Source organism: Gymnoscopelus braueri (assembly GCF_963280865.1).
Source record: "Gymnoscopelus braueri genome assembly, chromosome: 15".
NCBI classification, from domain to species: Eukaryota; Metazoa; Chordata; class Actinopteri; order Myctophiformes; family Myctophidae; genus Gymnoscopelus; species Gymnoscopelus braueri.
This window is the reverse complement of record NC_137620.1, coordinates 41,463,033-41,490,482: the sequence shown is the minus strand read 5'-3', so window position 1 is coordinate 41,490,482 and position 27,450 is coordinate 41,463,033. Positions and strand designations below refer to the sequence as shown.

General features: G+C 39.7%; 2 protein-coding genes and 1 pseudogene across 3 annotated transcripts in view; all 3 read right to left on the bottom strand.

The window, feature by feature from the left end:
- LOC308102148 (E3 ubiquitin/ISG15 ligase TRIM25-like) overlaps positions 1 to 18,618 on the bottom strand; it is a gene marked incomplete at both ends in the record, with an annotated part of 32,641 nt that extends 14,023 nt beyond the window's left edge. Inside the window, 3 exons of the mRNA XM_080451750.1 lie at positions 3,407 to 3,715; positions 16,085 to 16,459; positions 18,379 to 18,618. Of these exons, the coding sequence (XP_080307876.1) occupies positions 3,407 to 3,715; positions 16,085 to 16,459; positions 18,379 to 18,618 (924 nt within the window). The remainder of the gene's footprint in view (positions 1 to 3,406; positions 3,716 to 16,084; positions 16,460 to 18,378) is intronic.
- Positions 1 to 27,450, bottom strand: part of LOC308101575 (crossover junction endonuclease MUS81-like) — a 121,575-nt pseudogene that overhangs the window by 31,434 nt on the left and 62,691 nt on the right. The gene's annotated exons all lie outside the window — the stretch shown is intronic.
- LOC308102147 (E3 ubiquitin-protein ligase TRIM47-like) lies at positions 23,744 to 25,365 on the bottom strand (the record flags this gene model as incomplete). The annotated part of the gene is made up of 2 exons (XM_080451749.1): positions 23,744 to 24,151; positions 25,123 to 25,365. The coding sequence occupies 2 exons, from the start codon at positions 25,363 to 25,365 to the stop codon at positions 23,744 to 23,746; spliced, it is 651 nt and encodes a 216-aa protein (XP_080307875.1).

Genomic DNA, 27,450 nt, shown 5'->3' with positions numbered 1-27,450 from the left:
TCTGCTGACGTCTTTATAACTGACTGCTATACGAACCCCTTCACCACTCCACTCTACTTCCCAGTAACAACATTCAGACAGACCCTCTGTACACATCACCTGAGGGAGGTACTCAGCAAATCTCTCTGCATGATGAGGGTAAGGTTGTTGTTGATGTGTAAAAGTCACCTTCCTCTTCTCCTCTGACGGGGAGAGATTTGTGTTTATTGTGTTCATGTCCAGAGACAGAGGAGAGGAATCTGTGAGAACACACGACAAAAGAAAAATCAAACCTCATGAACCTTATTGTGTTTAGAGTTAGTCTCTCAGATCAAACTCATTAGAGCTTTAAATAACAACATATCAGAATGAAACTTCAACGTTCAGAACCTGCATCAACATGGACTCACATTGTAAAAAGTCCTTTCTGGTCTGAGGCTCCGCTGGATGTAAAACATCAACTGGAGACACAAGAAAACAGTAAAGGTCATCATGACATTGTAAAGGATTTCTATGTCCACACAAAGGGTCAAATCCAATAGACTTTACTGCTGACTTCAGGCATGTAAAACATACAGCGTGAGCCTACAGGAGGTCACAACATACGACTGACGTAAAAGACAACAACAGACCTGCTTTACGGCAGTGTCGTAACGTAGCTCTCTTAAAGGCACAGTCACATATATAGCATATATGACAGATATCATACTGAAGAATGGATTAAACTGAAGTTCCAAGGGTTTTGTCAAAAAGTTCAAGCTATTATAGCTTGATAGTAATCATTGCTATTATATAGTGTTTGTTCAGTAACAGCTGTCTCCCCAGCTCTTCAGTAAAACAGAAAATACATTTTCGGGTGGGTTACACATTTCATCCAATCAGGAGAGATGACTCCTCAAGATAATTTATTAAGAACAAAAATATAATAATAATGATGATAATAAATGGTAAATGGTGCATTTATATACTGTAGCGGGTGACATGAAACACAGGTCACACTAATTTACTGCCCTCATACTACAGGCTTTAGTAGCCTTCCCAGACATACTTCCACCTGTACAAACTGGAAATGTACTGTACAGTATAGGGTCCGGTTAAAACACAATAAAGACACTTAAATATAACCCTAATCTTTCCTTTGAGGAATAATCTTGCTTAAATTCTTCAATTTTACCGTCCATTCTGACAGACAGCCAACCAGTTCAAATATCTCCAGTTGCCTTCTGACTTCATCAATCCATGTCTACTATGATGGCTGGTTAGAAAAACAAGAAACACATTTAAATCTCACCTCTCTTTGATATCTCTGGCCAAGTTGTCTTAAGGATGTTGTCTAGTTGGTCTCTCAGACCAGACACCACATCAATCACATATGTGAAGGACCTCACAGGACAGATGACCACACTGGGTGAGACTGGAGATCCACTGGAACTGGAGAGAGACTGGAAACTCTGGAGAGAGACAAGTAAACCAGTATAGACAGAGATAGAAGATAAATAGATTAGTACATTGATCACAATTGGTGGAGTTGAGCTGATGTCCTTGTTGTTCAACCAGTTAAAACACGCACGCACGCACGCACGCACGCACGCACGCACGCACGCACGCACGCACGCACGCACGCACGCACGCACGCACGCACGCACACACACACACACACACACACACACACACACACACACACACACACACACACACACACACACACACACACACACACACACACACACACACACACACACACACACACACACACACACACACACACACACACACACACACACACACACACACACACACACACACACACACACACACACACACACACACACACACACACACACACACGCGATGAGTCTTGTGACCTGTGTTTCATGTCACCCAGTCAGTCGAACTGTAAACAAACTATCAGTCAAATTTCTCTTTAATAAATGACGATTTAATTTGTCTCAAATGCTCATACAAATAATTGCGATAAACAAATGTGATTGTTTTGACATTAAACATATCATTACAAATATATTTTTGTTCCAATCTACAAACACAAATTGCACAGGGCAGATATTGAATAATTTTATACTTTCTAAATATTTTACAAGATAGTGGAAATAGCCAATCTACAAGCTCAGAAGCTGATCTTGTAGATCTTCTATTTTTTGGAAAATGTTTACAATTATGACAATTGTGGAAAATAATTGTGATTATCTCAAATAATTGTGATTATCTCAAATAATTGTGATTATCTCAAATAATTGTGATTAGGAGATTATGTAATAATTGTGACAGGCCTAATTCTGACATTGTTATTCTGGCATATTACAAATGTACCCATTTGTAATATACTATGATGTAATGGAATGTAATATAATATGACATGATGGAATGAGATGAAATATGAAGCTGATTTCTCCTAAATGAGTCAAAACCAAACAGTAAAATGCCATGTGTGGAACCTGAATGAAAGTGATGATGTCATCAGTGTTGGACAGCTCCTCCAGGTCAGCATGTCTCCTCTCCAGCTGCTCCATGTGGTCCTCCAGCTGCCTCAGGAGAGCCTCAGTCTGAGCCACTGCAGTCTGCTGCTGATCTCTGATCAGTTCTTTAAGCTCACTGCGTCTTCTCTCAATGGAGACCATCATCTCACTGAAGATCCTGTCACTGGCCTCCACTGCTGCTTCTGCAGAGCTCTGCTTCACACACACACACACACACGGCACTGTCTCATCCATATAGCATCACAGTAAACACAATAACAAGAACACACACACACACACACACACACACACACACACACACACACACACACACACACACACACACACACACACACACACACACACACACACACACACACACACACACACACACATATAGCATCACAGTAAACACAAGAACAAGAACTATTATCATAATATCAGCTCACGTTCAGGGCCTCCATGACCTGTCTCAGGTCTTTCAGCTCCTTCTTTTTCTCCTGGATCTTCTGCTGGACTTCCTCCTGAATTGTCACCAGCTGTTTCTGCAAGACACAGGAAGAGACAGTTTGGCTTGTAAAAAAAGCACATTTTCAAGTCAGGATACCAATTCTATCCAATCAGGAGAGAGAGAACTCATACACGATACAGGGTAAAAACAGGGTAAAAACAAGTGAAATTGGAAACAGTTTAGTATGGATCCACATATCATCTTAAATTAACTTTGTAACTTACAAATACACTTTTGGAAGTGCAAGATTAATGTACATGAAATCATTTTTGAAAAGTTATCAATCGCCTCTGTTTTTCATTGGGTCCAAAAGGAGTGTACTTAATACTTTCCATTGTAAAACACCCTGATTTTAATGTCTCTGACATGGTCATTTAGTTCTGCTTCTATCTTTAAAACATGATCTATCTCATGATTTGTCTTCAAGTGATCGTGGTCCTACCTGTTTCTCGGCCTTCTCTGCAGCAGCTGACACCGTGTCATGGCCCTTATGTTCATCCATGGTGCACAGATAGCAGATACACTGGCGGTCTGTGCGACAGAACACCTCCATCAGCTTGTCATGACTGGAGCACATCTTCTCCTGCAGTTTGTTGGTGGCTGGGATTAGTTTGTGCTTCTTCCAAGTCGGAACATTGTAGTGAGGCTGGAGGTGAGTCTCACAGTAAGAGGCCATACACGCCAGACAAGACATGAGAGCTTTGTGACGTCTGGCTCCGGTGCAGAAATCACAGGCCACGTCTGCTGGACCGGCGTACAGCAGAGCAGCAGAGACAGAAGACTGCTGACCTCCTGTACTGCTCAGCTTCATCACAACCTGGAAGTAAAGAGAAGAGGAGGGGAGGTCACTCACTGATGACAAATACAACACAGTCATTGTGAGGTTCATGGTGATAAACACAGTGAGACATTACAGGTAAGTTCATCTAGTAAGATCATTGTAACATTATCTGAACACTGTGGTTCTGAACTTTGCATTCCATAACGTTGATTGCTTTACAGTATGTTGTAAAACATTTACAATGTCTTGAATGTACGTATTTGTTAAACTTGTGGAATTCTAAAAAACAAAACAAAAACAAACAATGCTGTGAATGCAAAGTTGCATTAAATGAGATCCTGTTTCAGGTTATGTTTCACTTTGGACACAAGGGGGCAGCGTTCACCATTCGTTTGCTTATAGCCATGCAGGATTTTGCTGTCAATACAAATGAAACTATTTTTTTCTTGAGCAAATATCAGAGTAAAGGCATAATGATTTAGTACAATATTTAGTTTGAGGACACTATCAACCCAACAGAGTAGTGTTTCATTAATCTCTTGGTTAAGGTCTATAAAGTATGTGAGAACCAAATAACCAGGCAGTGGTAAGGTAAGTTTGTCTTTGCTGTTCATCTGGAAACGTTACAAGTTGGAGCTCCATTTTACTGCATACAGGCAGCACACTCAAGTGAGACACTCCCCCCAGCCCAGCACTTAAAGGAACAGAGACTACTTACACAAAATGTCCAACAACAATAACTGTGTGTAGTTAATACACAACACCCCTTTACCCCAGTTAGACCCCAATAGACAAATGTAAAAAAAACAAAACAGTAACTGTGATAGTAAATGCACAATACCCCTTTCCCACAGTTAGGTGGGTACAGGTCAGTTCATCATCACTGTGACATTATCTGAACACTGTGGTTCTGAACTTTGCATTCCATAAAGTTGATTGCTTTACAGTATGTTGTAAAACATTTACAATGTCAGCGTTTAGCAGACACTCTTCACCGCCAGAACCCTGTATCTGCTATTATGTTTGCCTACAATGAATGACATGGCAACAATAGAGAAGCTAGAGTTTAATGGTTAACCAGTGACTAACAAAGTCAAAGATCAGAGTAATTACATTAACCCTACTCAACAAAATGGCAGCATAAGGTAAGTAGAATGCAAATAAACGCAAATAAAGATAACAGGTAAACATCAGAACTAGCATCTGTTTAAACCAGTGGTTCTCAAACTTTTTCCATGTCAAGGACCCCCAAATTAATATGTATTTGGCCACGGACCCCCATATGAAAATATTTTGTGCCAGGAACCCCCATACAAGATGTACGTTGTTAAAATGTTTCAAAAAAATATTGCATATCGCATTGTGATTTATTGTGAGCTTGTAGATCTGCAATTTTCAAGTAGCGTTACAGTGGTTACACGAACTGTGATGCTCTTTTAACACATGTTATTGGGGACCCCCTGGAACCCCCTCATGGACCCCTGGGGGTCCCCAGACCCCACTTTGAGAACCACTGGTCTAACATGCAATGTAATATACATTCTTATAGTATTTGTGGACAAACAATATATTAACATACATAACATAACATGTAGTAAGTAACCAACATATAGTATAACTAACATCTATCTATCACAATAGTCAACAAGGAGTTTTGTGTATCAGAACATGTAGTTTAATGTGTGGTTGTAACTTGTAAGGTCATCTCACCTCAGCCAGCAAGGTGTTCTTCCTCAGAACAGGTCTGGGACTGAAGCTCTCTCTGCACTGGGGACAGCTGTAGACTCCAGTCTCCTCATACTGGTCCCAGTAACCCTCAATACAGCTTCTACAGTAACTGTGTCCACACTGTAGAGTCACTGGTTCCTTTAGAAGGTCCAGACAGACAGGACAGCAGAACTGGTCCTGGTCCAGATCACATCCCTGTTGTTGCTGTTGTGCCATTTGACAACCACACTCACACTGAGAGAAAACACACAACACTCTGGTTTACTCTGAAGAGAGACTGAGAGAGAAAACACACAACAGCTCTGGGTTTCGTTTCTTCTGAAGAAAAGTGGGAGAGACAAAGGGAGGGACTTCCTGGATGTTTGCAGGAGGCAGTGGTTTTAAAGAGACAGTGAATGTGTAGCACAAACAGGTTCAGCTTGTGGTTGAACGTTGTACAGCTGGACTCTCACACTACACCATCATTTCCCCTCTGTGTGGAAAAGCCTGGTGGTGGTGACACGAGGTTACAAGATAATCTGGGTTATTTATATGGGGTAAAGTAGGCTATGGCAGAAAATGTGTATTTTTATTTAGTAAAATATCTCGACTTTCTCACTAGTTCCACATTCTCTCCACTTCCTCCATACTCCAGTGAGCTCATATATTATAGTGAAACACTCTAACGGTACGTTTTAACAGCGGGCGACTCTCGGGCGATCACCGGCGACATCGTCCAAAAGATAAAGAAAGTCTATGAGAGCCGGCGACTACTGGCGATAGGGCGATGGGCGATGAAAAGATGGATTTTCTTTATCTTTTGGACGATGTCGCCGGTGATCGCCCGAGAGTCGCCCGCTGTTAAAACGTACTGTAATACTCTCTAGATTACAACTCGATCATACTAAAGGGTAACCCTGAAAATGATACAAGGGTGACATCTGTTGGCCAATTCAGTGATGACTTATTGCTGCTTTGTCATTGCTTGTCATCTACTTTTTTCTTCTTTTTTGTTGTCCCCTCACTTCAGGTTCAGCTGGAGTTGCACCTGAAGTGTTCATGGAATTATTCATTGTGTGTGTTATTTCAGGAAACAAGATTAAGTTCCTACATATTAAGTGAGAGAAAATACCAGTCAAATTGAATGATGAATGAATTCCATTCAGTATTGTGACCTCAGTGGACAGGACAGTGGTACAGTCGACTGGACCTTTGGTTTAACAGCTTTAACTGTCAGGGGACACGTGATCTCATGGACACACATGAACATGTAACCTATAGTTTAGTACACTTGTCATTGGAAGCAAACTGGATTTTGCTCAAATTCATCTTCTGCATTGCATTTCATCCGATGTAATTGTTGTACTTTGTTTGCACAATATTTCTTCAATAAGCATGATGTGTCTGCCATAATTTTGAAATATGTATTTCCCAGGGAATCAGTTTTTGAAATATAATCATTAGTCTAATTCGCATACATAATGTCACATTCTGAGACATTATGGTTGAATGATGGACAAAATGTTTTCCCCCAGATTCTTTGGTTATTTAGGTCTTGACTTCACTGTAAAAAAAAAACCATCCCCATGACATTGTGTGCTATGAAACCTCTCCTAGAGTAATTCATAGCTGTGTTATGTACATGGTCCAGATGAAAAAGCTCAGAACACACAAGTTTCAAATTATACACACTTTTAGGCATTGGCTGTTGGTTTACATGGAATAGAAAAGCATATAGGTGTAGAGACCAAATTATAGGCCTATAATCTTGTATTGTAATTAAAATACACTAGAAGGTAGACTGACAGACAGACAACTTATGATTAAGAAAAGGTCAGCATTAAAAGGGGAAATGGAATATGGTAAATCTCTGTTCAACAATGGAACGGTCAACACCTCATGTTCTTTCACAGCAAAGCAACAGGCACTATGCAAGCATAGGCTACTGTATTCTGGAAGGAAAACAAGGAACCATTCATTAAAAACACTCTCAGACCTCTGAATAGGACCTCATAATAATCACTAGCTTTCCCTTTCCAAGCCTCACTGTGTCAATCTTTTCCAGTGAGAATTGAATGTACGTATTTGTTAAACTTGTGGAATTCTAAAAACAAAACAAAAACAAACAATACTGTGAATGCAAAGTTGCATTAAATGAGATTCTGTTTCAGGTTATGTTTCACTTTGGACACAAGGCGGCAGAGTTCACCATTCGTTTGCTTATAGCCATGCAGGATTTTGCTGTCAATACAAATGAAACTATTTTTTTCTTGAGCAAATATCAGAGTAAAGGCATAATGATTTGTACAATATTTAGTTTGAGGACACTATCAACCCAACAGAGTAGTGTTTCATTCATCTCTTGGTTAAGGTCCACTGCTCTTGAAAAGGACTATGACATGAAAAGTACAGCTTATTATATTAATGTTCTATTGGATAAACTTAGGCTTGTTCAAGCTCACATTCAAACTATCAAAAATACTGTATTGTCGCTGTTATGCAAAAAACCTTTATCTCCATATTTACACTTTATATGATTTTGTTCTTAAAATAATGCCCTACTTTGTGGTGTGACAGTGTTACACAAAAGAAGTGAAAATAACACATTTTGTCAAACATAGCAAAAAATAAATCATATTTTTGTTTAATGGCCAAAATAGGGACAGCAGAACTATTTGGAGCGTACACACATGAGAAGATGTAGTCACACAGGACTCCAGCTGATATTAGTATAGTTCAGTCAGACAACTCTTAGATTGGATTAGAATATATATTTATTAGCAATATATATTTAGCAAGCTTGAGCATGGTATAGAAACAAGAGGAAGCATAGTTTGGCGTCAGGCCTCTGAATCCATTCATTCCATGTAAGGATAACATTTTAATGAATGTTACATGCCAATTAGCATTTACAGGGAATGAATTAAACCCCCAAGGGGATCTAGAAACAGAGCCTACAGGTGGATGCCGGGGAGGCGGGTGGGATGACTTTCATGGGCAGCAGCAGAGGGAGCAAGCAAGGCAGCAGATCCGGCAGGATCTCGGCAGCAGAGCAGCAGCAGCAGCAGCGTCGCACGTCAGAGCAGCAGAAGAGCGCAACCAGACTGAATAGGTAGGCAGAGCATTACTTATAACTCACCGACCAGGAGAAGAGTGCATGTGACTTAGTCACCTGATCGGTTAGCCCAATCCCTTGAGTTGCCTGGCCTGAACTAGCTCCGTAAACTGCGCCTCATTTCCGACTGGAACTACAGTATACAGGAAACACTGTAGTCCAGTCTATAGGAGGAACTGAGGTTCACCCTGTGATGTCACAGAGTAAACATTCCAAATTCAAAATAAAAACATAGAAGCACTGCCAAATCATCTTTATTTTGTCCTCGACTTCATGAAAACAGGATTTGGGTTCAAAAGCAGGGAAGTGGCCCTTTAAGTCTGTCTGTGATTTTCATAAATGTATAACTGATGAAAAGCATTAAAGAGAGCTTGTGACTAAATAAACAAAACAAAATGATACAGCAAATATAATTAGGACTTTTTTTTATTTTTAACCACTTAAAAACCCCAGCATCCGTATAGTGGTCACAGAAAATAGCCGATCGTCAAGCGCGACGCGTTGTGAGCTTGTCGATCTGCTATTTTCAGCGAAAGCTTTCCCCACAATAACCCAAAACAAAAAAATACACTAGTATTGAGCCCTGAGGGACTCTGGTTACCCTTATGGGGTTTAAGTGGTTAATAAACATGATAAGCGTCTGCCATCATTTTGAAATATGTATTTCCCAGGGAATCAGTTTCTGAAATATAATCATTAGTCTACTGTGCATGCATAACATGTCACATTCTGAGATATTATGATTGAATGATGTTTTTAGAAAAACAATCATTTTTCCCCAGATGTTTTGGTTTTGTAGGTCTCGACTTCACTGGACATAAAAAACAGGGGTGCAAAAAAGAATCTATAGGGGCCAAACTGACTTTGATAAAGTGAGTGAAGGGCCACACATTGGATTTTTGAATTGAAACTTGAAACACATAGTGGTGAATTATGTTAAAACTGCATGAATTTGACAGACACGATAGACTAATTTATAATAGGGTCAAGTATTTTTATTTATTTTTTAAAGATATTTTTGGGGTCTTTTTCTGCCTTTATTGATAGGATAGTAGGCTGACAGGAAATGGGGAGAGATGGGGGGATGACATACAGCAAAGGTCGTCGGGACCAGGAGTCGAACCCGCCACACGCTGTCAAGCTGGACTACCAGCATATGTGGTATGCGCCTGGACCGCCAGGCCAGCGAACGCCCCTATCTTTTTTCTTTTTTTTTTTTACAGCTGTGTTGCCTGTATCACTCACTTTGTCAAACATATTCCCTATTTTGCACGACGTCTTATGACTTTCCTTAATTTTTATTTTGAAAACCATTTTAAAATAGCGAAAATAGCTTCACTGCAGATCAGCTACTGTATTTCGTAATGTGCAGTTTTACAGCTTTGCTAAATTAACCAATTTAAAGGCCTATAATCTTTCATTGTACAGTCTGTTACCAGTTCAATTATGATTATTTTTGGGGGTCACAGCCTGAACAGGTTGAGAACCACTGGGTTATAGATAAACAACAGCCTATTGACTGACTTAGTGACTATTAATTCTCCACTACATCTCAGAGGCAATTAAGGGGTATTTGAGTGATGGGATGTAGTTTTAAGATAGTCAAAGGGTCAATGCCCCCAGTACCTAGGACCACAGTGGAAACAAGACCGCAAGGACTTTTGTGGTGTTATCCTTCTAGACAAAGTGTTTGACTGTACTCGTGCTGTTTTTACATTTCTGTCCAATAAAATGTTAAAAAGTGGAAGTACTACAGTAAAGTAAAAATAACTCTGAATTGTACTTAAGTACAGTACTTGAGTAGATGTACTTAGTTACTTTACACCACTGGTCTATTGTACTATTGAGAAAGTTATGTGAACTTGAAAACATCTTCTATTTTGCTGAAGAAGTTCTAAAACTGACTGAAGAAAAGAGACAGTTCATTCATCATTGTGCAACGGGAAAATAAGTAATAAATGATACAAAGTCCAGTTGTAATCCAACGTTAATGAGTTATGATGATATGGCATGTCAATGATGTCATTCATTATGAATCTATGTGTGGAAGCCTCTGATGGAAAGTAATTACATGTATATAGAACACGTATTGAAGATTACTGGCAACATTGTTTAAGTGTTCAAATAGTAAAACATAGAAAGTGGATAAAAGCAAACTCAGCATTATATTTACACTATGTATAATATGTAATTATTATCATTGTGCAGGGAACAATGTAGCATAGACACAAGTTTGACTTTTACACAAATATTTTTATAAATGATTAAATCGAATAACCGTTGACACACAATACCCTATTGACACATTGAGGAGTAAGACCTTACACCAGTGGTTCTCACACTTTTCAAGCCCTGACCTCCCAGAATAATCCTATTTGAACAGGGGACCCCCCAAAATAATATTTGAACTGGGGACCCCTGAAAAGCATCATATTTGAACTGGGGACCACCCACCCTGACAAGCACTTGGAATTGCAGGAGTTGAAGCATTACATTTAGTGTAACTCCATTGATATTGTGAAAATAGCAGATCTACAAGCTCACAAAGCCTCGCGTTGCAAGGCGTTGTGAGCATGTAGATCAGCTATTATCACATTTTCTGTCTCTAAGTCAGGTAATATTTGGCCAATGTTTCACCAGTTTTTATAGTATAGTTTGTTTATTACTTTTGACGCAGTAATGCCATGTTTTATTTAAATATTTTAGAGGTATTCAATAGGTCTTAAAAGTCCTTAAATTGTCACTTTAGAAATGTGCAGACCCACAGTTTGAGAACCACTACATTTAGTATAACATTACATTACATTACAGTCATTTAGCAGACGCTTTTATCCAAAGCGACTTACAATAAGTTCATTCAACATAGGTAGGGAACCAATCTACACAGACTGACAGAGGGCTCTGTAGTAATATCAACAAGATAACAGGGCATACTGTATAATGATTGTCTGCAGCAGGCTTATTAAAGAAATGCAATGAGAGGAACACAATGGATTGATTGATCATGATGGTGTAGTATACTGTACACATCATTCTTACACAAGCTTTAGTTTTCAACTGAATATCATCATCAGTATTCTTAACATGTCTACCATGTCTTACACAGCTCTGCTGTACCTCCTAGTCCTAATCCCCATCCAAACATTATCCCTGGATAGAGAGGTTGTGTGAACGTGGTTTGAACTGTGTGTAGGAGGGTCATTGTGTCAGAAACACTGTAGAAGGACAGAGTACCTGCCTTGTGGTCCAGGTACACCCCCACTCTGGAGGAGAGAGGCCCTGACACTTTAGTGTGAACATTGTTGTGTATGAAACTGTAGTTTTTACCAGAGCACTCTAAACACCAGGATTTATCATTGTTTCCAAACCATGTTTGTCTGCTGATGTCTTTATAACAGACTGCTATACGAACCCCTCCACCACTCCACTCTACTTCCCAGTAACAACGTTCAGACAGACCCTCTGTACACATCACCTGAGGGTAAGTAAATCTCTCTGCATGATCAGGGTAAGGTTGTTGTTGTGTTAAAGTCACCTTCCTCTTCTCCTCTGACAGGGAGAGCCATGTGTTTATTGTGTTCATGTCCAGAGACAGAGGAGAGGAATCTGTGAGAACACACGACAAAAGAAAATTCAAACCTCATTGTGTTTAGAGTTAGTCTCTCAGATCAAACTCATTAGAGCTTTAAATAACAACATATCAGAATGAAACTTCAACGTTCAGAACCTGCATCAACATGGACTCACATTGTAAAAAGTCCTTTCTGGTCTGAGGCTCCGCTGGATGTAAAACATCAACTGGAGACACAAGAAAACAGTAAAGGTCATCATGACATTGTAAAGGATTTCTATGTCCACACAAAGGGTCAAATCCAATAGACTTTACTGCTGACTTCAGGCATGTAAAACATACAGCGTGAGCCTACAGGAGGTCACAACATACGACTGTATGAGACAACAACAGGCCTGCTTTACGGCAGTGTCGTAACGTAGCTCTCTTAAAGGCACAGTCACATATATAGCATATATGACAGACATCTGATTGAAGAATGGATTAAACTGAAGTTCCAAGGGTTTTGTCAAAAAGTTCAAGCTATTATAGCTTGATAGTAATCATTGCTATTATATAGTGTTTGTTCAGTAACAGTCTCCCCAGCTCTTCAGTAAAACAGAAAATACATTTTCGGGTGGGTTACACATTTCATCCAATCAGGAGAGAGAACTCCTCAAGATCATTTATTAACAACGAAAATATAATAATAATGATGATGATGATAATAATAAAAAATGGTAAATGGTGCATTTATATACTGTAGCGGGTGACATGAAACACAGGTCAGACTAATTTACTGCCCCCCATACTACAGGCTTTAGTAGCCTTCCCAGACATACTCCCACCTGTACAAACTGTTTCAACACTTACAAATGTACTGTACAGTATAGGGGCCGGTTAAAACAATAAAGACATTTAAATCTAACCCTAACCTCTCCTTTGAGGAATATTCTTGCTTAAATTCTTCAATGTTTCTGTCCAATCTGACAGACAGCCAACCTGTGTACCATCAGTCTGCTCCAGTTCAAATATCTCCAGTTGCCTTCTGACTTCATCAATCCATGTTTACTATGATGGCTGGTTAGAAAAACAAGAAACACATTTAAATCTCACCTCTCTGTGATATCTCTGGCCAAGTTGTCTTCAGGATGTTGTCTAGTTGGTCTCTCAGACCAGACACCACATCAATCACATCTGTGAAGGACCTCACAGGACAGATGACCACACTGGGTGAGACTGGAGATCCACTGGAACTGGAGAGAGACTGGAAACTCTGGAGAGAGACAAGTAAACCAGTATAGACAGGGATGGAAGAACATTAAACCAAGAGATCAATAAATTGGTTCATTGACCACACACACACACACACACACACACACACACAAACACACCCACACACACACACACACACACACGCGCGCGCACACGAATGATGATTTAATTTGTCTCTAATTCTCATGCAAATAATTGCGATTAACAATGTGATTGTGTTCTTGGCATTGAATATATCAATAAAAATATACATTTCCGTTCCAATCTATGAACGAACACAAATTGTACAGGGCAGATATTGAATAATTTTATACTTTCAAAATATTTGACAAAATAGTGGAAATAGACAATCTACAAGCTCAGAAGCTGATCTTGTAGATCTGCTATTTTTGGAAAATGTTTACAATTATGACAATTGTGGAAAATAATTGTGATTATCTCAAATAATTGTGATTAGGCAATTATGTAATAATTGTGACAGGCCTAATTCTGACAATATTATTATGGTCTGTACAACTACTGTATACTAGAACTATATTAGTATTAGTAACTACCATCATTAATAATGTCATGTTATGTAATATACTATGATGTAATAATAATATGACATGATGGAATGAGATGAAATATGAAGACGATTTCTCCTAAATGAGTCAAAACCAAACAGTAAAATGCCATGTGTGGAACCTGAACGAAAGTGATGATGTCATCAGTGTTGGACAGCTCCTCCAGGTCAGCATTTCTCCTCTCCAGCTGCTCCATGTGGTCCTCCAGCTGCCTCAGGAGAGCCTCAGTCTGAGCCACTGCAGTCTGCTGCTGATCTCTGATCAGTTCTTTAAGCTCACTGCGTCTTCTCTCAATGGAGACCATCATCTCACTGAAGATCCTGTCACTGGCCTCCACTGCTGCTTCTGCAGAGCTCTGCTTCACACACACACACACACACACACACACACACACACACACACACACACACACACACACACACACACACACACACACACACACACACACACACACACACACACACACACACACACACACACACACACACACACACACACACACACACACACACACACACACACACACACACACACACACACACACACACACACACACACGCGCCGAAAGGAAGAAAGAAACTCTTGGTTATAAGTTCTCATGTAAGTGTAGAACTTTGTGGGGAATACATTCAGTCACAACATAAGTATTGTTGGCCATTCCAGAAGTTCCATGATATGATGGATTCTTTACTGTCACTGTTCTTTACTGTCATTCTGGGTACTTTAGTGCAGGGACCCCCAGAGGTCCTTCAGGGGGTTCCAGGGGGTCCCCCCAAAAATATGTTAATATACCATCAACATCTGTTTAACCAACCAAAAAAAAAAAAGAATCTGTTTAATCACTTAAAATAGCCTAAAATTCTACAAGTTCACAACACATGGCGAACTCGTCGTGACGCGTTGTGAGCTTGTAGATCTGCTATTTTCAAGAACATCTTGATAGAATGTGAAAACATTTGAATAACACAAATCTTATATATTAAAATCTTAAATATTTTCAAATGTGGGTCTGCAGCCAAATACATATTAATTGGGGGTCCTTGACACGAAAAGGTGTGAGAACCACTTCTTTAGTGCTTCTGATGACACAAGGCACTGTCTCATCCATATACAGTAGCATCACAGTAAACACAAGAACAAGAACTATTATCATAACATCAGCTCACGTTCAGGGCCTCCATGACCCGTCTCAGGTCTTTCAGCTCCTTCTTTTTCTCCTGGATCTTCTGCTGGACTTCCTCCTGCATTGTCACCAGCTGTTTCTGCAAGAAACAGGAAGAGACAGTTTGGCTTGTAAACAAAGCACATTTTCAAGTCGGGATACCAATTCTATCCAATCAGGAGAAAGAGAACTCATATACGAGGTAAAAACTAGTGAGATTTGGATCCACACATCATCTTAAATCAACTTTGTAACTTCCTCAAAATACACTTTTGCAGGGGCAAGATGAATTAACTCATTCAATCTGGGAACGCATCTGTGTCATTTTAGATTGTAGCTATAACCATTATTTTTTATAACTTGGCTATTAAAAAATAGCAGATCTACAAGCTTGTAGATCTGCTATTTTTTAAAATCTTTAACATTTGTGCAAATCTTTGAATACATTTTTGGAAACAACATTTTTAACTCAAATCTTTGCTTCTGGGGGTCCCTGGAACATATTTTGATGGGGATCGGCGGCCTAAAACAACATTTTGGGGAGTCCTTGACAAGAAAAGGTTTGAGTGCCACTGATATAGCAACGATAGTTTTTCAGGAAATTAAGACATTTGTTGAGACATTTGACAGTTACAAATGTTCGCTTTAAGAGATATGTATTCAAAGATTTGCACAAATCTCGGTGCCACGCTATGAGCATGTGTATCTGCTATTTTTGAATAGACAAAGAAATCTAAAATGACAGAGATGCATTCCCAGAATGAATGGGTTACCATATGAAAAGTGATCAATTGCGTCTGTTTTTCATTGGGTCCAAAAGGAGTGTACTTCATCCTTTAATACTTTTTATTGTACAACACCCTAGTTTGTGCTTTTAATGTCTCTGACATGGTTATTTAGTTCTGCTTCTATCTTTAAAACATGATCTCTCTCATGATTTGTCTTCAAGTGATCGTGGTCATACCTGTTTCTCTGCCTTCTCTGCAGCAGCTGACACCGTGTCATGGCCCTTATGTTCATCCATGAGGCACAGATAGCAGATACACTGGCGGTCTGTGCGACAGAACACCTCCATCAGCTTGTCATGACTGGAGCACATCTTCTCCTGCAGTTTGTTGGTGGCTGGGACCAGCTTGTGCTTCTTCAACACAGGAACATTGTAGTGAGGCTGGAGGTGAGTCTCACAGTAAGAGACCAGACACACCAGACAAGACATGAGAGCTTTGTGACGTCTGGCTCCGGTACAGAAATCACAGGCCACGTCTGCTGGACCGGCGTACAGCAGAGCAGCAGAGACAGAAGACTGCTGACCTCCTGTACTGCTCAGCTTCATCACAACCTGGAAGTAAAGAGAAGAGGAGGGGAGGTCACTCACTGATGACAAATACAACACAGTCATTGTGAGGTTCATGGTGATAAACACAGTGAGACATTACAGGTATTAGTTCATCTAGTAAGATCATTGTAACATTATCTGAACACTGTGGTTCTGAACTTTGCATTCCATAAAGTTGATTGCTTTACAGTATGTTGTAAAAATGTAAGCATTTAGTAGACGCTGTTAGAACTAGAAGATGAATGACATGGCAAGAATACGGACGCTAGAGTTTAATGATTAACCAGTGACTAACCCAGTCAGAGTAAATTACCCTAATCAACAAAATGACACGATAAGGTAAGTACTGTAGACCAGTGGTTCTCAAACTTTTTCATGTCAAGGACCCCCTAACTGACACTTATTAGCCCACAGAGCCCCATTTGAAGAGATATGCCAGGGACCACCCATAAGAGAAGATCTTTACAGCTCTAGCAGTGTTTCTCAACTATTTTAATTTCATGGACCCCCAGTTTGACATGCATTAGACTACGGACCCCCGTTTAATGGCATTTCTATATCTGGGACCCCAATTTATATTGTAAAATCAATGCTAATTTAACTCTTAGTGTAAATGGAACCAAATGGACCCGTTAGGGTTCATTTGGTTCCATTTGTACACTCTCAGAGTTACAGACCCATATAAGGGTTCATTTGGTTCCTATTAACTATCCATCATTTAGCTGGGGACCCCCTGGACCCCACTTTGAGAACCAATGCTGTAGACTGTAAAGAAACTAAGATACCATCAAACCTAGTATCTGTTTAAACCAGTGGTTCTCAAACCTTTTCATGTCAAGGACCCCCAAATTAATATTGTATTTGTCCACGGACCCCCATCTGAAAATAATTAATATCAGGGAGGGATCTCCATACAAGATTTATGTTATTAAAATGTAAAAAAAAAAATACATGCATTATGTGAGCTTGTACATCGGCAATTTTCAAATAGTGGATGTATAGGGTTACAGTGGTTAAACAGACTGTGATGCTCTATTAACACATTTTGTTGGGGACCCCCTGGAACCCCCTTATTGACCCCTGGGGGTCCCTAGACCCCACTTTGAGGACCACTGGTCTAACATGCTATCTAAATAACATTGTTAGTATTATATCATTATCAACATCAACGTACATAACATAATGTGTAGTAAATAAGCAACATATAGTATAACTACCATCTATCACAATAGTCAACAAGGAGTTTGCTGTAGCAGAACATGTAGTTTAATGTGGTTGTAGCTGTAGAATACAACTCTCGTAGACGTATTTATGATTCTGACGTTTTCAATCTATGAGAGTTGTAGGGTTCACCCCCCATGGAAACAGGGACTTTCAGCACTATACCCCGTAGACACTCCAAACATGTACAAATTGAAAATAAAGGTGCTTACCCCCACGCCTCAAATGTTAGCTCTCGCTACGCGGTAGTAGTTTAATGTAATAATCCATATCTTTCAACAAAGAAGTGTTTTAATGCCGTCTGTGGCTGAACGCCATTTCCATTTTCACCCTCGTTTACTTCCCGTTTACATTGAGTGTAATTCCGGGTTTCACCAGATGGGCGCGTCACTACCGCCCATTGGGAACTTCCGACAGAATCGGCCACAGACGGCATTAAAACAATTCTTTATTGAAAGATATAGATTATTACATTAAACTACTACCCCGTAGCGAGAGCTAACATTTTGACCGTGGGGGTAAGCACCTTTATTTTCAATTTGTATATGTTTGGAGTGTCTACGGGGTATAGTGCAGAAAGTCCCTGTGTCCATGGGGGTGAACTCTACAACTCTCGTAGATTGAAAACATCAGAATCATAAATACGTCTACGAGAGTTGTATTCTACAGTTATGTGGTTGTAACGTGTAAGGTCATCTCACCTCAGCCAGCATGTTGTTCTTCCCCAGAACAGGTCTGGGACTGAAGCTCTCTCTGCACTGGGGACAGCTGTAGACTCCAGTCTCCTCATACTGGTCCCAGTAACCCTCAATACAGCTTCTACAGTAACTGTGTCCACACTGTAGAGTCACTGGTTCCTTTAGAAGGTCCAGACAGACAGAACAGCAGAACTGGTCCTGGTCCAGATCACATCCCTGTTGCTTCTCCTGCTGTTGTGCCATTTGACCGACAACCACACTCACACTGAGAGAAAAGACACAACACTTTGGTTTACTCTGAAGAGAGACAGAGAGAGAGTTTCGTTTCTTCTGAAGAAAAGAACAGTGTTCCGTGAGCAACTATAAGACTTCTGGTGGACGATCTCTTCAGAATAAGAGTATCCTCTAGAGCAAAAAGGAGCCATTGAAAAACGGTTAATTTGCACATTAAAACTATAAATTAAGCATTTAAATGACATTTTATGTTTCTATACAACACATATTATGTTTCTGTGTAACAATAAGGGATTTAAAACATTAATAATTTATCTAAATGGATAAATGCTGTTCAAAGGAGTTCATAGCCTATCCACCTGTTTCCGCGGGAATTTACTGGAGCAAAAATCCTGTGTGGGAAATATCCTGCGGGGGGACCGGAAGTAGGAAATAGCGGCTCAGTGTGTTCACATTTGCCAGCAGAACGTAGCTCGTTCGCAGTACAGCTACGTTCTGCTGGCAAATGTAAACACACTGAGCCGCTATTTCCTACTTCCGGTCCCCCCGCAGGATGTTTCCCACACAGGATTTTTACTCCAGTAAATTCCCGCGGAAACAGGTGGATACAAATTGGACACTGGACAGGAGACGGCTCCGCGAGGCAACACTTTGGACATATGCACGCGTTCAGGGAGACCTCCTCTACAACACCACACTGTCCGCTAAACCGGAGAGGTGTAAAATAAAAAGTGGCGGGCCGTCCAGTGAGGTCAGAGGTCAGAAAAGTGCCACTCTCAGACAATAGTGGGCGCTGCACAGGAGACGGCTCCACGAGGCAACACTTTGGACATACGCACGCGTTCAGGGAGACCTCCTCTACAACACCACACTCTCCGCTAAACCGGAGAGGTGTAAAATAAAAAGTGGCGGGCCGTCCAGTGAGGTCAGAGGTCAGAAAAGTGCCAAAAAGTGCCGCTTTCAGACAATAGTGGGCGCTGCACAGGAGACGGCTCCGCGAGGCAACACTTTGAACGTACGCACGCGTTCAGGGAGACCTCCTCTACAACACCACACTCTCCGCTAAGCCAGACGTGTGTAAAATAAAAAGTGGCGGGTACTAAAATGTTTTACTTAAGTAAAAGTATCAATACTGCAATGTAGAAATACTCTGCACAAGTAAAAGTCCTGAATTCTAAATGTAATTGAGTAAAAGTACTGGTATCAAAATGTAATTAAATATACAAATATTTTGCTTGTAGATCGGCTATTTTCAAATGGTCAAAGTTTAAATAGGGCTGAAGTGGTCTTGTATAAATATAAAAATCTTTTGCATGTAGATCGGCTATTTTCAAATTTCCAAAGTTTAAATAGGGCTGAAGTGGTCTTGTAATAATAATCAAAAATATACAAAGTAACAAGTAACTAGTTTTCAAATAATTGTAGTGGAGTAAAAGTATAATATCTGCCTCTGAAATGTAGTGGAGTAGTACTTAGTTACTTTCCACCACTGTATAAATGTATTTTTCAAAATGCATAGTACAGTAATTGATTACATGTACTTAGTTACTTTCCACCACTGTATAAATGTCTTTTTCGAAATGCATTTATGTCTTTCATAAAACATTAAATGCTTACTTTGAAGGCAACCGGAAACCTTATTGTTGCTAGCTCAAAAACCGGATGTCTTATCGTTGCTCCCGGAACGGGGGTGAAGAAAAGTAGGAGAGGCAAAGGGAGGGACTTCCTGCATGTTTGCAGATATGCAAATATGTCATGGCAAGACAGGTGAACTTGATCATAATAAAGGAGAAACCTGAAAATTACACGGGGGGGGCAATTCAATGATGCCTTATTGCTGTTGTGTCATTGCTTGTCATCTGCATTCTTTTGTTGTCCTCTCAGAACCATATAGAGTAAAAAGTAGCTAACTGGAGTTGCACCTGAAGTGTTCATAGAATTATTCATTGTGTTTTATTTCAGGAAACAAGATCAAGTTCCTACAGATTAAGTGAGAGAAATGCCAGGAGCATTGTCAAATTCAACTGTTTTATTTTTCATGTTTTTTTTGTTTTTCTGTCTGTATCTCTCACTTTATCAAACATATTCCCTATTGTGCACGCCACGGCGTCTTATGTAGTATGACTTATGTTATTAGGCATTTTTTATTATATAGTAGCGTCACTGTAGATCAGCTATAGTATTTTGTAACTTGCCGATTTAATACTTTCCTAGGTGTAAAGACCAATTTAAAGGCCCATAATCTTTCATTGTACAGTCTGTTACCTTCTAGTGTATTTTAATTACAACTTCATTAATGACTAAGAAAAGGTCAGCATTAAAAGGGGAAATGGAATATAGTAACTCTCTGTTCTACAACAGAACGGTCAACACCTCTTGTGCTTTGACAGCAAAGCAACTGACAATATGCAAAAATAGGCTACTGTATTCTGGAAGGAAAGCAAGGAACCATTCATTAAAAACACTCAGACCTCTGAATAGGACCTCATAATAATCACTAGCTTTCCCTTTCCAAGCCTCACTGTGTCAATCTTTTCCAGTGAGAATTGAATGTAGTATTTGTTAAACTTGTGGAATTCTAAAAACAAAACAAAAACAAACAATACTGTGAATGCAAAGTTACATTAAATGAGATTCTGTTTCAGGTTATGTTTCACTTTGGACACAAGGGGGCAGCGTTCACCACTCGTTTGCTTATAGCCATGCAGGATTTTGCCGTCAATACAAATTAAACTATTTTTTTCTTGAGCAAATATCAGAGTAAAGGCATAATGTATTGTACAATATTTAGTTTGAGGACACTATCAACCCAACAGAGTAGTGTTTCATTAATCTCTTGGTTAAGGTCCACTGCTCTTGAAAATGACTAGGACATGAAAAGTACAGCTTATTATATTAATGTTTTATTGGATAAACTTAGGCTTGTTCAAGCTCACATTCAAACTATCAAAAATACTGTATTGTCGCTGTTATGCAGAAAACCTTTATATCCATATTTCCACTTTATATGATTTTTTTCTTAAAATAAATAATGCCCTACTTTGTGGTGTGACACTGTTGCACAAAAGTAGTGAAAATAACACATTTTGTTAAACATAGCAACAAATTAATCATATTTTAGTTTAATTACATGGCCAAAATAGGGACAGCAGAACTATTTGTGGATGGGAAAGAGATTAATATTTGAAATTGTCATCCTATGACCTGAAAGAATAATGGACAGAAGTATGTGTTCCTCTGGATTGATTCCCACTGTATATTAATTCATATTTAAACTAGAGCAGCAACTAGCAGCAGCAACTAGCAGCAGCAACTAGCGCACCTCCCTTCCAAAACTCCACTCCTAGCCAGGGCTCCCTCACTAAAGTGAAAACACACACATGCATGTTGACTGTTGTTGGACAAAAACAGGCTAATACAGGAAGTTCATTTGGGTTAATTTGAAAACACATACACACACACACACACACACACACACACACACACACACACACACACACACACACACACACACACACACACACACACACACACACACACACACACACACACACCGTCACGCACACACATGCCGAAAGGAAGAAAGAAACTCTTGGTTATAAGTTCTCATGTAAGTGTAGAACTTTGTGGGGAATACATTCAGTCACAACATAAGTATTGTTGGCCATTCCAGAAGTTCCATGATATGATGTATTCTTTACTGTCACTGTTCTTTACTGTCATTCTGGGTACTTTAGTGCAGGGACCCCCAGGGGTCCTTCAGGGGGTTCCAGGGGGTCCCCCCAAAAATATGTTAATATACCATCAACATCTGTTTAACCAACCAAAACAAAAAAAAATCTGTTTAACCACTTAAAATAGCCTAAAATTCTACAAGTTCACAACACATGGCGAACTCGTCGTGACGCGTTGTGAGCTTGTAGATCTGCTATTTTCAAGAACATCTTGATAGAATGTGAAAACATTTGAATAACTTTGTAACATTTTAACAACACAAATCTTATATGTGGATTGCTGGCACATAAATATTTTCAAATGTGGGTCTGCAGCCAAATACATATTAATTGGGGGTCCTTGACATGAAAAGGCTTGAGAACCACTTCTTTAGTGCTTCTGATGACACAAGGCACTGTCTCTCATCCATATACAGTAGCATCACAGTAAACACACAAACAAGAACTATTATCATAACATCAGCTCACGTTCAGGGCCTCCATGACCTGTCTCAGGTCTTTCAGCTCCTTCTTTTTCTCCTGGATCTTCTGCTGGACTTCCTCCTGACTTGTCACCAGTTTCTGCAAGAAACAGGAAGAGACAGTTTGGCTTGTAAACAAAGCACATTTTCAAGTCGGGATACCAATTCTATCCAATCAGGACAAGTGAGATTTGGATCCACACATCATCTTAAATCAACTTTGTAACTTCCTCAAAATACACTTTTGCAGGGGCAAGATGAATTAACTCATTCAATCTGGGATTTTAGCTATAACAATTATTTTTATAACTTGGCTATTAAGAAATAGCAGATCTACAAGCTTGTAGATCTGCTATTTTAGAAAAATCTTTAACATTTGTACAAATCTTTGAATACATTTTTTGAAACAACATTTTTAACTCAAATCTTTGCTTCTGGGGGTCCCTGGAACAACATATTTTGATGGGGATCGGCGGCCTAAAACAACATTTTGGGGAGTCCTTGACAAGAAAAGGTTTGAGTGCCACTGATATAGCAACGATAGTTTTTCAGATAATTAAGACATTTGTTGAGACATTTGACAGTTACAAATGTTCGCTTTAAGAAATATGTATTCAAAGATTTGCACAAATCTTCACGATTTTTCAAAATGAGCAGATCTACAAGCTCATAGCGCTGCACTCGGTGCCACGCTATGAGCATGTGTATCTGCTATTTTTGAATAGCCAAAGAAATCTAAAATGACAGAGATGCATTCCCAGATTGAATGGGTTATATATACCATATGAAAAGTGATCAATCGCGTCTGTTTTTCATTGGGTCCAAAAGGAGTGTACTTCATCCTTCAATACTTGTTATTGTACAACACCCTGGTTTGTGCTTTTAATGTCTCTGACATGGTCATTTAGTTCTGCTTCTATATTTAAAACATGATCTCTCTTATGATTTATCTTCAAGTGATGGTGGTCCTACCTGTTTCTCTGCCTTCTCTGCAGCAGCTGACACCGTGTCATGGCCCTTATGTTCATCCATGGTGCACAGATAGCAGATACACTGGCGGTCTGTGCGACAGAACACCTCCATCAGCTTGTCATGACTGGAGCACATCTTCTCCTGCAGTTTGTTGGTGGCTGGGACCAGCTTGTGCTTCTTCAACACAGGGACATTGTAGTGAGGCTGGAGGTGAGTCTCACAGTAAGAGGCCAGACACGCCAGACAAGACATGAGAGCTTTGCGACGTCTGGCTCCGGTGCAGAAATCACAGGCCACGTCTGCTGGACCGGCGTACAGCAGAGCAGCAGAGACAGAAGACTGCTGACCTCCTGTACTGCTCAGCTTCATCACAAGCTGGAAGTAAAGAGAAGAGGAGGGGAGGTCACTCACTGATGACAAATACAACACAGTCATTGTGAGGTTCATGGTGATAAACACAGTGAGACATTACAGGTATTAGTTCATCTAGTAAGATCATTGTAACATTATCTGAACACTGTGGTTCTGAACTTTGCATTCCATAAAGTTGATTTATTTACAGTATGTTGTAAAAATGTAAGCATTTAGTAGACTCTGTTAGAACTAGAAGATGAATGACATGGCAAGAATAGGGACGCTAGAGTTTAATGATTAACCAGTGACTAACACAGTCAAAGATCAGAGTAAATTACCCTAGTCAACAAAATGACAGCATAAGGTAAGTACTGTAGACTGCAAAGAAGATAATATAACACCTAGCATCTGTTTCAATGTGCTAATAAACTAAACTAAACTAAACTAAACTAGACTAAAGTGTGACAAGACCAGGAGTCACATTCGAATTTGGGTCTTTGCGTGGTTTGAGTGGTTCTCAAACCTTTTCATGTCAAGGACCCCCAAATTAATATGTATTTGTCCACGAATCTGAAAATATTTTGTGCCAGGGACCTCCACACAAGATTTATGTTGTTAAAATGTTTAAAAAGATTGCATATCGTGTTGTGATGCATTGTGAGCTTGTAGATCAGCAATGTTCAAATAGCTGATGTATAGGGTTACAGTGGTTAAACAGACTGTGATGCTCTATTAACACATTTTATTGGGGTCCCCAGGTGGAACCCCCTCATGGACCCCTGGGGGTCCCCAAACTCCACTTTGAGAACCACTGGTCTAACATGCTATCTAAATAATATTCTTAGTTTTTGTGGACAATATCAACATACATAACATAACGTGTAGTAAATAACCAACATATAGTATACCATCTATCACAATAGTCAACAAGGAGTTTTGTGTAGCAGAACATGTAGTTTAATGTGTGGTTGTAACTTGTAAGGTCATCTCACCTCAGCCAGCAAGGTGTTCTTCCTCAGAACAGGTCTGGGACTGAAGCTCTCTCTGCACTGGGGACAGCTGTAGACTCCAGTCTCCTCATACTGGTCCCAGTAACCCTCAATACAGCTTCTACAGTAACTGTGTCCACACTGTAGAGTCACTGGTTCCTTTAGAATGTCCAGACAGACAGAACAACAGCAGTCCTGGTCCTGGTCCAGCTCACATGTCTGTTGCTTCTCCTGCTGTTCTGCCATTTGACTGACAACCACACTCACACTGAGAGAAAACACACAACACTCTGGTTTACTCTGAAGAGAGACTGAGAGAGAAACACACAACAGCTCTGAGTTTCGTTTCTTCTGAAGAGAGACTGAGAGAGAAAACAACAGCTCTGAGTTTCGTTTCTTCTGAAGAGAAGTGGGAGAGGCAAAGGGAGGGACTTCCTGGATGTTTGCAGGAGGCAGTGGTTTTAAAAAGACAGTGAATGTGTAGCACAAACAGTTTCAGCTTGTGGTTGAACGTTGTACAGCTGGACTCTCACACTACACCATCATTTCCTGTGGAAAAGCCTGGTGGTGGTGACACAAGGTTACAAGATAATCAGGGGTATTTATTTGGGGTAGAGTATGGCAGAAAATGTGTATTTTAGTAAAATATCTCGACTTTCTCACTAGTTCCACACTCTCTCCACTTCCTCCAGACTCCAGTGAACTCATATATTATAGTGAAACACTCTAATATCCTCTAGGATTACAAATAAGTCATGGCAAGACAGGTGAGCTTGATCATAATAAAGGGGAAACCTGAAAATTACACAAGGTTGACATCTGCTGGCCAATTGAGTGATGCCTTATACAGTAGCTGTTGTGTCATTGCTTTACATCTGCATTATAATTTTTTTGTCCCCTCACTTCAGTTGCACCTGAAGTGTTCATGGAATTATTCATTGTGTGTTATTTCAGGAAACAAGATTAAGGTCCTACATATTTTACCAGCAGCATTGTCAAATTGAATGATGAATGAATTCCATTCAGTATTGTGACCTCAGTGGACAGGACAGTGGTACAGTCGACTGGACCTTTGGTTTAACAGCTTTAACTGTCAGGGGACACAAATGCATCTTCTGAGTTGCCTTTCATCCTATCAAGTGTAGCCTATAGTTGATACTTTAGACAGTAAATGTTCTACATTGCACAATAGTTTTTTTAATAGGCATGATGCATCTGCCATAATTTTTGAAATATGTATATCCCAGGGAATCAGTTTCTGATATATAATCATTAGTCTAATTTACATGCATATATGTCACCATATGAGATTGTTTGATTGAACTATTTGGTCTTTGGAAACAACCCCCCCCCCCCACTACAGTAATTCATAGCTGTGTTATGTACATGGTCCAGATGAAAAAGCTCAGAACACACAAGTTTCAAATTATACCCACTTTTAGGCACTTGCTGTTGGTTTACATGGAATTGAAAAGCATTTATAGGTATACAGACCAAATTGTAGGCTTATAATAATTCATTGTACAGTCTCTTACCTCCTAGTGTATAATTACAACAGAATAAAAGGTCAGCATTAAAGGAGGAAATGGACTACAGTAACTCTCTGTTCTACAGCAGAACGGTCAACACCCATGTGCTTTGACAGCAAAGCAACAGACAATATGCAAGCATAATGCTACTGTATTCTGGAAGGAAAACAAGGAACCATTCATTAAAAACACTCAGACCTCTGAATAAGACCTCATAATAATCACTAGCTTTCCCTTTCCAAGCCTCACTGTGTCAATCTTTTCCAGTGAGAAGTGCATGTATTTGTTAAACTAGTAGAATGCGAAAAATAAATAATAAATAAATACATAAAAATCAAATAAACAATAGTGTGAATGCAAAGTTGCATGGGATTTAAAACGTTAGGGATTAAAAACGCCCCAATCTCAATGGGCTTTTTACACAAAAAATTACCTGGAAAAGGTTGGCTATGGCCGTTTTTAGCCCAAGGAGTGGTTTTGGTGCAAAACAAATGCTTGCAATGGATTCAGAATCATAAAAACACCCTAGTTTGACTCCTCACATGCTACTTAAAACAGAATAATTTTTTTATGTTTCCCCTGCATAAGGTTATGGTGGGTTCCCCAACTTTCAGCAGCTGTCAAAAATTCCCCTAGGGAAACTGCATTTCAGTCTTTGTGAGATGTGTTACTAGACACTTTTACAAACACATTGGTGAAGACATTTCTTGGTAAGGAATTTATTCCAAGATATTTTTAATATCCCCTGACTATTGCAAGCAACTACTTGCAACCATTATCCCCAATGGTAGTTGCAAGGAGT